This window comes from Sylvia atricapilla, chromosome 2 (genome assembly GCF_009819655.1).
Source record: "Sylvia atricapilla isolate bSylAtr1 chromosome 2, bSylAtr1.pri, whole genome shotgun sequence".
NCBI lineage: Eukaryota > Metazoa > Chordata > Aves > Passeriformes > Sylviidae > Sylvia > Sylvia atricapilla.
Genome location: NC_089141.1, coordinates 101,123,370 through 101,136,435, shown reverse-complemented (window position 1 = coordinate 101,136,435; position 13,066 = coordinate 101,123,370). Strand labels below are relative to the sequence as shown.

At 36.9% G+C, this 13,066-nt stretch overlaps 1 protein-coding gene across 5 annotated transcripts in view; it reads right to left on the bottom strand.

Annotated features, from left to right (window-relative positions):
• The window catches only part of CNKSR2 (connector enhancer of kinase suppressor of Ras 2), a 205,222-nt gene that overhangs the window by 73,016 nt on the left and 119,140 nt on the right, over positions 1–13,066 (bottom strand). For all 5 annotated transcript variants that reach the window (XM_066313957.1, XM_066313958.1, XM_066313959.1 and 2 more), the window contains 4 exons: positions 11,253–11,386; positions 7,226–7,437; positions 3,267–3,356; positions 1,652–1,866 (listed from right to left, as the gene is read on the bottom strand). In XM_066313957.1, coding sequence (XP_066170054.1) covers positions 1,652–1,866; positions 3,267–3,356; positions 7,226–7,437; positions 11,253–11,386 — 651 coding nt within the window. The remainder of the gene's footprint in view (positions 1–1,651; positions 1,867–3,266; positions 3,357–7,225; positions 7,438–11,252; positions 11,387–13,066) is intronic.

Below are 13,066 nucleotides of genomic sequence, written 5' to 3'. Positions count from 1 at the left end.
GTGTTAGCAAGTTCTCTTCAGAGGGTAGTTAGACAAAACAATCCTTTTCCAGTTTGAAAGCCAAGTACACTGTTGCAGCTTCAGGCCCCAAAAGTATAAATAGCAGTGAATTGAGGGGAGCAAGCTGGGGGGATGAGACCTCATAAGCTGAAGATTTAATTGGACAGTTGACTCTAATATACATGTAAATGAACTCAAACTTACAAAAGTGTGAAAATTTGTGCCCTGGGGTCTCATCATGGTGTAGCCACAACCAGGCTCTTGTACTACCCAAGGTGTATACTCTGAAGGCCTTTTTCAATAAATACCTACTTTATTCCTTTAACTCTGTCTAGCCTCTGTTCCAAACCTGCCTCTCTAGGCATCAGTACTGCATGATAGCAGCCAGCTTCCAGAGACAGCATCAGCAGTATTCAGATGCTGAGGGCTGTAAATGCTTTGTGAAGGGCTCCTTTCCATTTCCCCTGGGACAAATCAATAGTCCAAGACTCCTTTTTCTGTTTACTTCATGAATTTTGCCTCATAGCCAGTTAGCAGATCGATACTGATTTGTATTCTAAGGAATGAATAACCTTTATTTTTATAAAGGAATAAGCTTCAACTAAACTTTCAAATAGATGCTGAAGATTTAATGGCATTATTGAGAGAGATGCTTTAATGATAATGATGCACAAGAAGGATTAGTTGATACTGGTGGAATTTGGGGTGGTAATATTTCAAGTGTTTTGTGGATGGATATCCAAAGTAAATGAAAAACTCTTGTTGTCAATTCTATGCTTGCTGTTTCTCATTAACTTCCAAACCAGAGCTTTGAGAATCTTCCAGTTACTGTGTACATCATTTATTTTTATACGGAATTTGGAAACTAGACTTATTATGTGGTAGAGGGAACCAAAGGAAAAAAAAGAAAAAGATGGTACCTTAAAATAAAAGTTTTTGTCACTGCACAGTGTCAGGGATTTAACATGTACTGAGAAAGAAATGTCACTGAGAAATGAGTGTTCTCTCGATACATGGCAAGTGCTATGGGGTGAATGTCTTACTACATCTAAAATATGTTGTGATATTTTAACTCCAGTTTTTGGACACACTTAAAAACGAGCAAGTTACTGCAATTTTCCTTCCCATCCTTTCAGCAGACTCACTACCTTCACATTTATACTTGCATTCTTGAGGGTTGTATGTTAACAACAGTTACCTGCATTAGAGCTCCTCTTACCTCAGAAGAAAAGCAAATGCCTCCCACAGGTCTTCCTGCCATTATCAGGCCTTCCAAGTACCTGTAGTAAAGGGCTTGTCTGACAACACCTAGCATATTGCAGTGATAAGAGATGCTGGGAAAAAGGTTTCTAGCCAGTCAGGTACTGCTGCTCCTTCCCATTCCATCAGCAGCAAGTAAGTCAAGGCAGATACCACACTGCATTTCAAAAGTGCCATCTTCTAATGAAGGAAATAAAACAATGCTGTCCATCCCACACTTTAACAGAAAAGTCAAGAATTCTAAAATATTTTATTTGAGATCTAGTTATTGTCTGAAGAATAAATCAGTGCAACAGCAGCAGTCCAGAGAAGGCCTGACCACTCTAAAACCAAGACTGCCTCTTACCACAAGCACAGAGCAATGACTTTTGGTAATGTTATCTTTACTCACATGGTACAAAGCACTTTCTGGTCCAGGGGTGCCCATGACTTCTTGTCTCAATGACTCCATTTGTAAACTAGGCAGCAGTGAGTAATGACTTGGACTACTACTCTTGTCTCCTTTCTTTTTGGACTTTTTCCCAGTATCCTTTTTGCTATTCCTTTGAAACATGTACTCTTCTTGACCTATTTTCTCATTGCTCATATAGCGAAGCAATGAGTTTTCTGTTGAAAGAAAGGTAATGCAAAACATCATTGTGAACTGTTGCATGCATGTAAATCCTACTTCCAGAACATGCAATATTCTTGCTGAGATCTACTGTCAATTTTAACTCTTCAGGACTATTTCATTAACAAAACCCATAAGCTTCTTTGGTCCAGATATAATAAGAAAGCAAACTTTTGGAAGGGCAAATATATGACTCTTACAGTTTTCTGGTGTATTTTAAATAAAGGGAACAAAATCTAAAAGAAGTTGCATATCAATAAATTTTGTCTTGGAGTTTAAAAAAAATGAGCAATGATGAATTTACAAAAATTTTGGGGGTTTTGCTACTTTTTTTACCAGGAGTCCTAATGAATACAAAGGTCTGTGGTACCACACATTTCAAAGTAATTTGCTCTGACCATTCACTGGAGATCATTCACCATATCATATATACATTCCCTGAATACTCTTCTAGCATGTACTAATTTGTAACTGAGACATCCTGACCCAGAAGCAATGTCTGTCAATTTAGGAAACGTCAGTAGATATCTCTTTCACAAAATTGTGTGCCTTCCCTTGCATTAACGTGAACTTCTAGTATCCACAACCTCCTGTGGCAAGAGGTTCTTTAGCTTGAACATGAACTGCACCAGCTCATTTTCTTTTTATCCAGCATCCGACAGATATTTGATCTCCTTGCTCTTGTTTCAGATCAAACACGGACAAACCTATTTCCTTACTTCATGCCACACAAGCTTTTATAAACCTTTATCATGTTCTGCTTAAGTTCCCCAAACTGACAGTGGCCAACCTGCTTAACTGACCTCAGTTTAGAAGTCAATTCATGCATCTGATTAATTTTTGTTGTCTCCTAAACCTTCTTGAATTCAACTGCATTTTTCTTACAAGATCAAGAGACTGGAATTGCACACACACACAGCATGAGCAACAGCTGATACAGCAGCAGGAGAATACTTCTAAATTTGGTCTTGTATTCTTTTCCTAATAATACTTAAGTGTTTCCTTTTTTGATCCCTACTGAATATTTAGTTAATATTTTTACAGAAATAGCTATCATTACTGTAACATCTTGTTCCTGGCTGGTAACAGCAATCACAGAGGTCATTTTCGTATGTGGAGTTATGCATCTAAGCCTCACAACCCGAAATTTTGAAGAACTTATCCTCTTTGATTTTGAAGTAAATCCCATGCTGCTCTAGAATGTTTTCCAACCAACTTCCTCAATCCTAAAATAAATTCTGCAAAACTTTAAGCATACATAATAAAGAAAATACCAAAACAGGTTCACAAACGTATATGCAGCTAAGCAAGCTGCAAAATTATGCTGAAATACACAGCTTAAAGCAAGACAAAACCCATAATGCCTTGTATAAGATGCTGTGTTCAGATTACTTACCTCTCCTAGTATCTCTTTTTATTTTATTGGGGTCTTCATAATCTCCCACCCAGTTATACTCTACTGGCATAGAAATAGGCCTCAGCTTCCCTGGAAACAGAGGAAAAAATTGAGATCATGCACCATAAGGCAGCATTAACCCAACATTCTTCAGAAGAAAGAACAAATTAGGTGCTAAGCTGCTATTCTACAGGGTTGGTTACGAAAGAGGATCCAGCATTGCCTCTGAACAAGAGGTTAAGACAGCAGTTCTGTTTTCTTTAACAGAAAAGAGGCAGCTAAGTATTTAATGGATTTTTTTTTTTAAGTTTAGAAAACAAATCCAGTGCCCTACAAACCATCACTGCAGTGACATCTGACACTGACAAACACATTCAAATTACTTCAGTTTTGACTGAGCAGTATCTATTTTTTATTCTGGTAGTGTCTGGCACACACTTGGGAGAACTGTTTTAAATCTATGTGAATTGTTGGTAACAGAAATTTGTGCATATCACTGAAGTACCTTCATACATAGCATATTGCTAGTGGGCTTACAAGATCCATTAGTGACCATGTAAGAAAGGAAGTAGAAAACCTCTACATGTAATTTCTTTTGTAGAATTTCATCCACAGAAAGCAAAGTACATTATCATTCCTAAATTCATTTAGACTTCAGACAGCAAAAAAGGAATAGCTGAAGACTATCCCATCTTTTAAATTTTGATTGGAAGATGCTGAATTGACTTTTAAAAATGCTGTAAACTACGATTTCTGTTTAAGGATTGCATATATACAGTCAGAAACCAGTGAAATCAGTGTGCTATGGAACTTAGTGGGGCTGCTTAGAGTGGTCTGAATTCTTCAGCAAGTTAAACAGTGTATTGAAACAAAGCATAGGCAAATCACATATTGAAACAAAACAGAGAAGCACAGCACATGGCATATTATTTTGAAAACAAAATGTTTTCCCAGCAAGATCAACCCTTGCCCTTTTTAAAATCAATCTACCAGTCATAAACTCAAAAAGCAAGTAAGTAATTTGACTTTAAAAGTAGCAAAGCTAAAAGTAAAAACTTCAAAAGTCTTGCAAATTATTTTAGTAGAAAATCCCTACATGAAAGTCTTAGTCCACATTTTTGAGGTTAAATCCACGATACACTGAAAAAAAGAGACATGTTTATAATGAAGCTGAATCTTCAAACATGTCCATCTCCCTGCTGAACTACTGTGTCCATGGAAAACACCATGCAGGCAGCATAATGGTAAAAGTTTTTATCTTTTTTTTTTTTTTTTAAATTGACAGAAGTTGTATGTTCTGTACAGACCACAGGATCAGTACTCAGGAAAATCAAATATATTTTAAATTTTTCACTTATCATTCATTTAACTATTTAGGGATACATATTTAAGTCTGACTGAAGCCAGTGAGATTTAGTGCATACAAAGTAATTTCCTGAGTTGGGATGTACTCAGCTCAAGTTTACTTGATCACGAACAGCTCTCAACAGTTTATTTTTCTAGAAATAAAACCTTATTTTCTTTGTGAGGCTGAACACACAGTATCTTATTAATAGGAACTGTACACTTAAAAAAACAGAAAAGCTACAAAATCGATGGTTAAAATCTGATTGTTATGAAAAGTAACAACAGATTTTCTGCAAAACCTTCAAAGCTGTTCAAAGTACTTGCTTTTGTATATGGTACTAAATCTGCAATGATCAAATTTGTTTCTTTCCTTAAACTCAAATTTCACTTGCTTGTTACCTCTCCTAACAACCTTGTTTTTAACCCCTATGGATTCCCTAATCTCTTTTCCATGAGGAGGACACTCAGGAAAACTTTTATCTTGCATGTGAACAGAAGCTTTCCTAAGCCAATTAGCAGCAACTATGGAAGAGCTCGAAGGCAGTAAGAGCATGAAAGAGAAACATCTTTGTTAACACTGTCAAAAAATGTGAAAGATTCCAATAAAGAAATTACAGAGGGCCTTATTAGCCTCTCATGAACGAGGACTGAGAAAAAATTTGTAAAAAAATTGACACATCAGTAAATTAATGGTAGGCACATGCTGAAAACAATTATTTCTCTAGGCCTGGGAACTCTCTTTGACCTTCTTTAATGGGTGACCATAAGCCAGAAGTGTGTTATAGTAATTTTCCAGATTTCTGTGAAACCCTGAGGTCATGCCTACCCACAAACCTTATGTTAACAAATGCCATGTGGAAAACTTTAGAATTTAATACTGAAATGGTAATATTTTTAGAAAATACAATTGAAAATGGACTTGAAGATGTGAATTCATTAAATAAAAATGAGATCAAAAGTGAAAGTTTGTAAAACAAATGTGTTAAATAATGACTGATTTTCAGTGGAGTCGTTGATCCATGCCTTTATGACCCTTTCTGCTAACAGAAAAAAAAAATGCTAAAAAAGCTGCCTTATAACAAAATAATGGATTCAGCACTCATTGAAGAAGAAATGTGTTCTTCTTCACTCTCGACCACCAGTATTAAATTTTAATGTCTGGATCAGTGAGTACATCTCTGTTAATGGAACTGACTGCAGCCACCAATTGTAATATTTGAAATACTGGAGTAATAAAATTGATATATCCATTTTGAAAGCTTAACAGTTATTTTGCATAGAATAGGCATGGTTAGAAAACACTTGAAAACACTTTGAAATCAAAAGGATATTGAAGATCTTTCAGCAGGATGGTGTACTTGTGTAGAAAGGGTACATTTTGTGAAAATGCAACCTTTCACATGGTGCAAGCACATTGCTCCAGGTCCTGAGGATACTTTACACAGCTCAAGTTCAATTTATATCAAGGTTCTCAGGCTGGCTGGCTGGGGTTTGACGGCATGATGAACTAAATCTATAATGATTCATAAATTACACCTATTTCCTTCACAAAGGGATATGATGACAGGATTGCTCTAACAACTCTAACATACAGCTTGTGCTCACTTTAAAAACTGAAGTAATGTAGCAGATAGGTTGAAAAAATAATCAAGTATGTGCTTAGCTAATACTATAGCAGTCAAAATACCAAAATAACATGACATTTACTCTTCATTTTCTTCTATAGCCTAACAACTCTACGCCTGTACAATCTTGTACTTGGCCACAGAAAACTAGTTCTCCCAGTCCAAAGCTGAAACAAGTTGCCATACTAACTAAAGGAAGAGCTCCAACACTTTCAGGGGTAAAATAAGCTGGAGTACAAGGGTTTGAGCATCAAAACTCTTACCCAGAAATTGTTTCTGAATTCTCATCCTAAATAAGCCAAAATCCAAGATGTGGATGTAGCACAAATACACATGTGTTTTTATGTGCAAAATTCCTTCTTAAACAACCTATGATCTCAAATTAAGAGGAACAGCTATATGTAAAAAGCCACCACTTGCAATGTAGGAAGTTACAGGAGGTTAATAAAGTATTATCAAGGAAAAACACACTGTCATCAGTCATACTTCAATTCTGGGATGAAAGAAAAATGAAAGAATTTTTGAGAGCAGTGCAACATGAAGGCAGCATGTCATCTCTTGGTAAATCTGAAGGGGTTTGATTGTTTTTACACCTAGGAAAATTTTTCCAAAGCTGAATTCCAAAACTTATTCAAGTCTTGTCCTTATAAAATTTCTATTCTGTATTTTTAGTAAAAAAATATGAGCTTCTGGTATATACTTTTTTCAATAAAATTAAACTGGAATATGGTCTGAGAAATTAAGCTGATAGCAAATATATGTATTCAGAAAACCCACCAATTTTAAACTGGACTTAGCTATCATTGCAAGTATTTTTCTTTCCTACAACAGAATAAGCTCTTAGGCTGAAACTGGACTAAAGTAGTATTGAATTCTCAGCAAAATCAATGGCCACCAGAAATATTTTCATGGTTAAAAACAAAAGCAGATGCATGAAAATCCTAAAATCAACAAATGGTGATTATCTTTATGAGATCAATGCTGTACCATATGTCGGTGTGCTCTCCCTCCTTCCAGGACCACTTGTTCTTCCTTTCTCATACTCATAGCAGTACAAAACTGCATCTTCTTCAACCACATTAAAGCGTTTCCGATACTCCTGGTCCAGAAATGAGTTTGGAGATTCAGATCCCGTATGAACCGGTTTGCCCACTATATGTCTGCCAACATCGTCACAGGGGAGATTTCCCTTCTCATCCCTTTAAAAAGAGAAGTTTTTAATATATTGAGATAAGACACTGATTTTTTTATACTGTGAATATTGCAATAAACATGGGCCTATGTCAATATTTCATGCACTGAGACAGATGAAATCCACCCCATATCAGGATCACACAGCTTATATGCATATGTATGCACTTATATGCCAGTTACCTCACACACTTCTGTTTGCTCGGTTCTATACTGATTTATCCATCTCATTGATTTCTCTTGAAAAGAATAACATGAATAAAATTGATTTGCAGCTACTCTTTTTATTTGTTTTATCTGTAATCTACCTAGCAATTTGTAATGTAGGGCAGAGGAATAATGTTGGCCTTATATTTTTATACTGGCATTTTTAAATACATCTGATACTTTTAAGACAAGGCTACATGGGTTTGCATCAGCAAAATCAATCTGGTTCCTTACTCTTTATCCCAGACCAAGAAGAACCAGGCACAGACGACATACAGACACCTGACATAGTTTTGCACAATCATTTCAGGTCTAGAAGTTGTATAGGTACATCCAGTGCAGTTTCACATTCACTGTGTAGCACCTGCTTATCAGCTGCTGCCCCAGGGCTCATTTTGCACTTTGTGTCAGATCCCCAAGATTTTTTGCTTTCCTATACCCCTGCCCCATTCTTTGAAAATGGAAACTACTCAAAGACATCAAACAAGAGAGGAAGCTGTGCTGGGTTAGGAGTCCTTTCTTGCACTACATGCACCAGGACTCATCTAGTAAATGTGCTGCTAGAATTGCCTGGAGATGGCTGCAAATGACCTGATCAGACAGACATTTCTGGGCAGCAAATGCAGGTAGTCAAGAGAGAAGTAGGTATTCAAGAGGTAACCAAGAGACAAGCTGGGCCATACGCTCTTGTTGGAGAGCTTCAGCCCCTGTGAACTTCCATGTGAGTTCCATGCTGACCCCTCCTTCACCTGGCACCTTTAGACTTCATCTGAGGACCAAGCAAAGCCTCCTCATGGGACCCAGGCAGCCAGGAAGGATGAGAAAAAGCCATCCTACCTCGGTGTGACACTGCAGCATCACAGACCCTCACTGATCACTACACTCACTTTGCCAAGCAGCTTTCCCAGAGCAGGGATGGTGTTGGCTTAGTGGAGGAGGCTGGTGCAGCCCCAACAGGGCTGTGGGCTCTCCTCCAGTCAGAGACTCTCTGTGGGGGCAGAGCTGGGGACCCCTGCAGGTAACATGATGGAGACTGACAAAAACCAGCCAGATACCAATTGATGCTGCAGCCGCCACCACAAGCAAGGCAGCGCAGCCTGACCTAGAGGGATCTTTACTGCAAGCCTAAAGTTAAGCACACAGCCATCAGGCAAACACCTATTGTCACAGAGAGGAGGGCTCCAGTTCTCATCCCCAAAGGCACTTGATAAATATGAGCAGGCTTTAACATACAACCAGCACTCCTAAGCAACCAGCACATGGAAACTGTTGGTTCCTTTCTGTCATGCCATCCATGGCAAGAAAACCCCAAGGCTTTGGGTTCTACAACTCATGTCAAAATATCAAGTCTTTTTTTCTACTCCAGTAACAAAAGGAAGCTTGTTTCTTTGCCTTTTTTCCTTTGGAATGGCAATAACAAACTGAGAAACAGACATTGAGCAGTTCGATAATACCCAAAATACACACAAGATTTATAATAGTTAATCATGGACAAAAAAACCTGATGAAATGCCCAAACAAATTATTCAGAGACACTGCACTCTATGTGACAGGTGAAATCAAGAATAGTGCATTTGGATTAAGCTGATGAGAAAATTCAAATGTACAAATCTTAATCTCTCTACAAGATTACAGTTTGTACTAATATGTATTATAAGATTTAATCTGAATTGGTCCAAACTACTGCATTATCATCATGCCTAAAGAGATGCTATTAAAAATAATCAAAATTCATTTGGAAGATCTCAATTTCTAGAGCAGAACTCAAAAATTGGAGAGTAGAGAATGTTCACAAAAAATACTTTTAAAACGAGGATGGATTTCCTATAATTTTTTTTTTTTTTGTGATGGTAAGCATATTCAGAATCAGTACAAAAGTACTAGTTCTTTTAGAGATAGTTTCAGGAGCACTAGGTCTTTACCATACGACTACTGCATTCAAAGAGAAACACACCCAAGACCGTGGTGTATTGGGTTTTTCTTCCCCCCAGCTTTTTTTTATGTTGATGGATTAGAATTAAATAATTGGTTATTTTCTGTAAATTTTCTGAAAACCTTGTCCTTAAAATATTTATGTGAGTATAACAAAGAACTGTTATCAGGGAGATAAAATACATATTTGATTCCTGTGCACAATTCAAGTGTCATGACTGAGAACGTTCTCGTTTAATTAAAAGAAAAAAATAGTTATAGTAAACTGGAGTATGTGCAAGTTCAACTGAGTTAAACATGTCACATTTGAAATAGTTATTTTTTTTCTGAGAAAAAATTATTTTCTATTTCTTATTATATAAGAAAATATATGTATTATCTATCTTATATATATAATTTTTTTTTCTTATTTCTGTTTTTATTTCCTCTGAGAAATAGAAAACAAGCCAAGTACACATGAGGCAAGGATAAGGAAGAACATGGGACACATCTTAAGGCTTCACAAAAGGCTTCTGACATCCTCATCAAGTCAAAATCACACTTCTGCCCCAGAAGGTTTTTCATATCTTTGAAGAGTAAGAATTTATCATCTCATCTTCTCCTCCCCAGCAGGCAATTTAACTTGCCATATACTTCACTCCTGGACAAGCCCCTGGAAAGTCCCGTCAGTATCAGGTCATACATCTTATTAACTGGCTAGAGGAGCTGCTGATAAGAAAGTGTAAGAAAAACTCAGCTACAAGAAACTCAGGTACAAGAAAGAACATGCTGCCCCTATAACCCTTCCAAAAGAGGTAACTAAAAGGAAAGTAAGAAGTAATTTAAAAATACATTAACTGAACATATGATAACCTGTGTCTAAGGTTATAGAAGCTTCAGGAATCCTGATTCCTCTTAAATACAATCCTAGACCTCTGGGTAGCCACTTTTTGTACTATTTGTAGGCCAAATTCTCTCAGAGTTTCAGGAACACAGTATCTGTGTACATTATGGAATTATATGGAATCATTTGTGGTTGTGTAAAGGTAGGCTAATGGATCTGCAAGGAGGGTGTGCTGCCCTTCTGGCTCAGCAAGTCCAGAGGCCTGGGAGTGATGAAAATGCCTGTTCCAGGTGGGAGGTCAGGGTAGCAGCTATATTGACAGGGAACAGCATGGTCACTGCACAGTCTAGCAGAGTGGCCACACTAAAACACAAACCTGAAATTTGCTCTAATGGTAGCTAATCAAATATATCTGAAAAAAAAATGCTATGGCAGGACTAAACAGTGCTGTTGTTGAAAAATTTCTTGCATTTAACTCAGACCCCCTTGCTGCATCATGATTATTGGGGACAAATATGAGCTCCTTTCCTAGTTACAGATTCAGGGATTCAGGCAACCTTTGCTCTTCTGAATGAGGATGAGACTGTTGCAGTCAACTGATTACTCCATATTTGAGAAAACAATGTATTGAACCTTCTTTTCTAAAGGCAGATGAGATCTGTCCATTTGCAGACAAGATACTGATTCGAAATATTGTGTGTCTGATTCAACACATCAACCCTCAATAACCAGTTAACCTGCAAAATACAGTATTAATACAGAATTATCTGCAGGGCAGACTAATAAAGGCATAAACAGAATGGTCAGTTACTTCACAAACATTTTTTATATCAAATTGTACTACGAAATGGTCTTTTTTACCTTGGAACATAAGGTTCTGTTGGAGGAGGGGGTATGTAGAGATCCTGAAGGGCAGAGCTGTCTCTTTTTGTAGGTGTGCTGATAGTGCTGGATGGAGTAGCAACACTGCTTGTAGGGCTTCTAGGAATAAGAGGCTGGTTCAAAAGAGAGAGAGAAATTATCAGAATTATCCTTACATATTTTACATTTTTATTTGTAAAAGCCAAAACCAGAATATAGTTCAGAAAGCTAAAGAAATAGCAGCTCTAACATTTTGTGTGCTTTTAAACTGACTAAGAAAACGTTCATGCTAAGAACAGAGATCTACAAAGGACATGTATTGTGCTTATAAAATTGACTCCTCTGATTACATCTTTTTCCCTTTAGCACAGCAAGTTTATTGCCAATGCCCATAAAATTAGTGATCATTAGAGCTACTGGTGAAATCTAAATGAGTAAATAACATACAGAATCCAGTTAATTCCTTAATTAAACTAACATTGTAAAAAAAAAAAAAAAAAAAAAAAAAAAAAGGCTACTGTTTACAGCAAAAGGTGCATAAGTAGGCATTAAATTGATTGTCAAGTCCTCCCATCTGCTCTACAGCTTAAGAATTAACTGTAAAAGCTTCAGTTTATGCCTGCAGATGCTGTTAAATCAGGTACTGCATCCTCAGAGCACACACGCTATGAGAGAATCAACTGGAGATTATTATTATTATTATTCTTCATTCCCCTGGGCACACTCTTCACAAAATAACAATTACTCACAGGTAAAAAAACTGTACCCTGCTTGCAAAATAATCATGCATTCTAGCTATCATTCCAGTTCAGATAGAATCCTTCCTCTTAATCACATTTTTTCACAAGATTTTTCAAGTCTCTATGCAGATGGAGAAAAATCAGATGGGAAGAAAAGTTTGATTGTTTTAGTCTACTTAATAACATGTCTCTCTAAAACAAAAGCCATGTGTGGCTTGGTTTGTGTGATAGCTAAATTCAGGCAGAAGAAAAAGAAAGAGCAGAACAGCAAGTACAAGAGTTATCATCATACACCCTAAAAAGAATCTAATACTAAAATATCCTGAGTTTTGCTTTGAAAGAGTTTTTTTTTCTCCTCCATCTTTTTGGAAGTTTACTCCTTGAAGAAAGAAGTGCTGGGGCTGAAGAGAGTTCACTACACCTACAATTTCTGACTTTAGTAGCTACTTGAAGACACAAACATTTCACATTGTATTGATGGCAGAGAAGCTCTAAATGTGGACTAACGGGTGCACAAGAAAGATCCTTCTCTGAGCATTACCAATACTTTATGACATACCAAAAAGGTATTCCTATGCAGAATAATCAGTTCTCATTTTCTAGATATTAATCTTGACACTGCAGCAGAAAACCCAAAAAGTTTAAAACAGGAACACTGCCAAAATGCCAGCTTTTTGTCAGCTCCTGATAAGCCATACAAATCTATGCCTATCAAGCCAAGGCCCCACCACTGTGTTACTTTTTTACAGGCTGTATATAGAAACAATGAGTATCTCTTAGGAAACCTCATCCTTTAGCCAGTTACTGCCTTGTTTTAGGAACAGAGCTGTGTTAGGTGCTATGTAGCTCTATAATAAAAAAACATACGTGCTTAAAATTGCTTGTTAAAACTTTGCAAGTCCACCTTTAGAGCAACAGCTATAAACTGACCCAAGTTTTCTGGTTTTGAATGTTCACATTCTGTCTCCTATAAACAGTTACACTGTTTAACTCTTTCATTGCTCATTAGAGTTAATGTGAGTATTCTACAGACAGGCCAAAGAAAGAATTTACAGGAAGAAAGGGAGAAAGGGA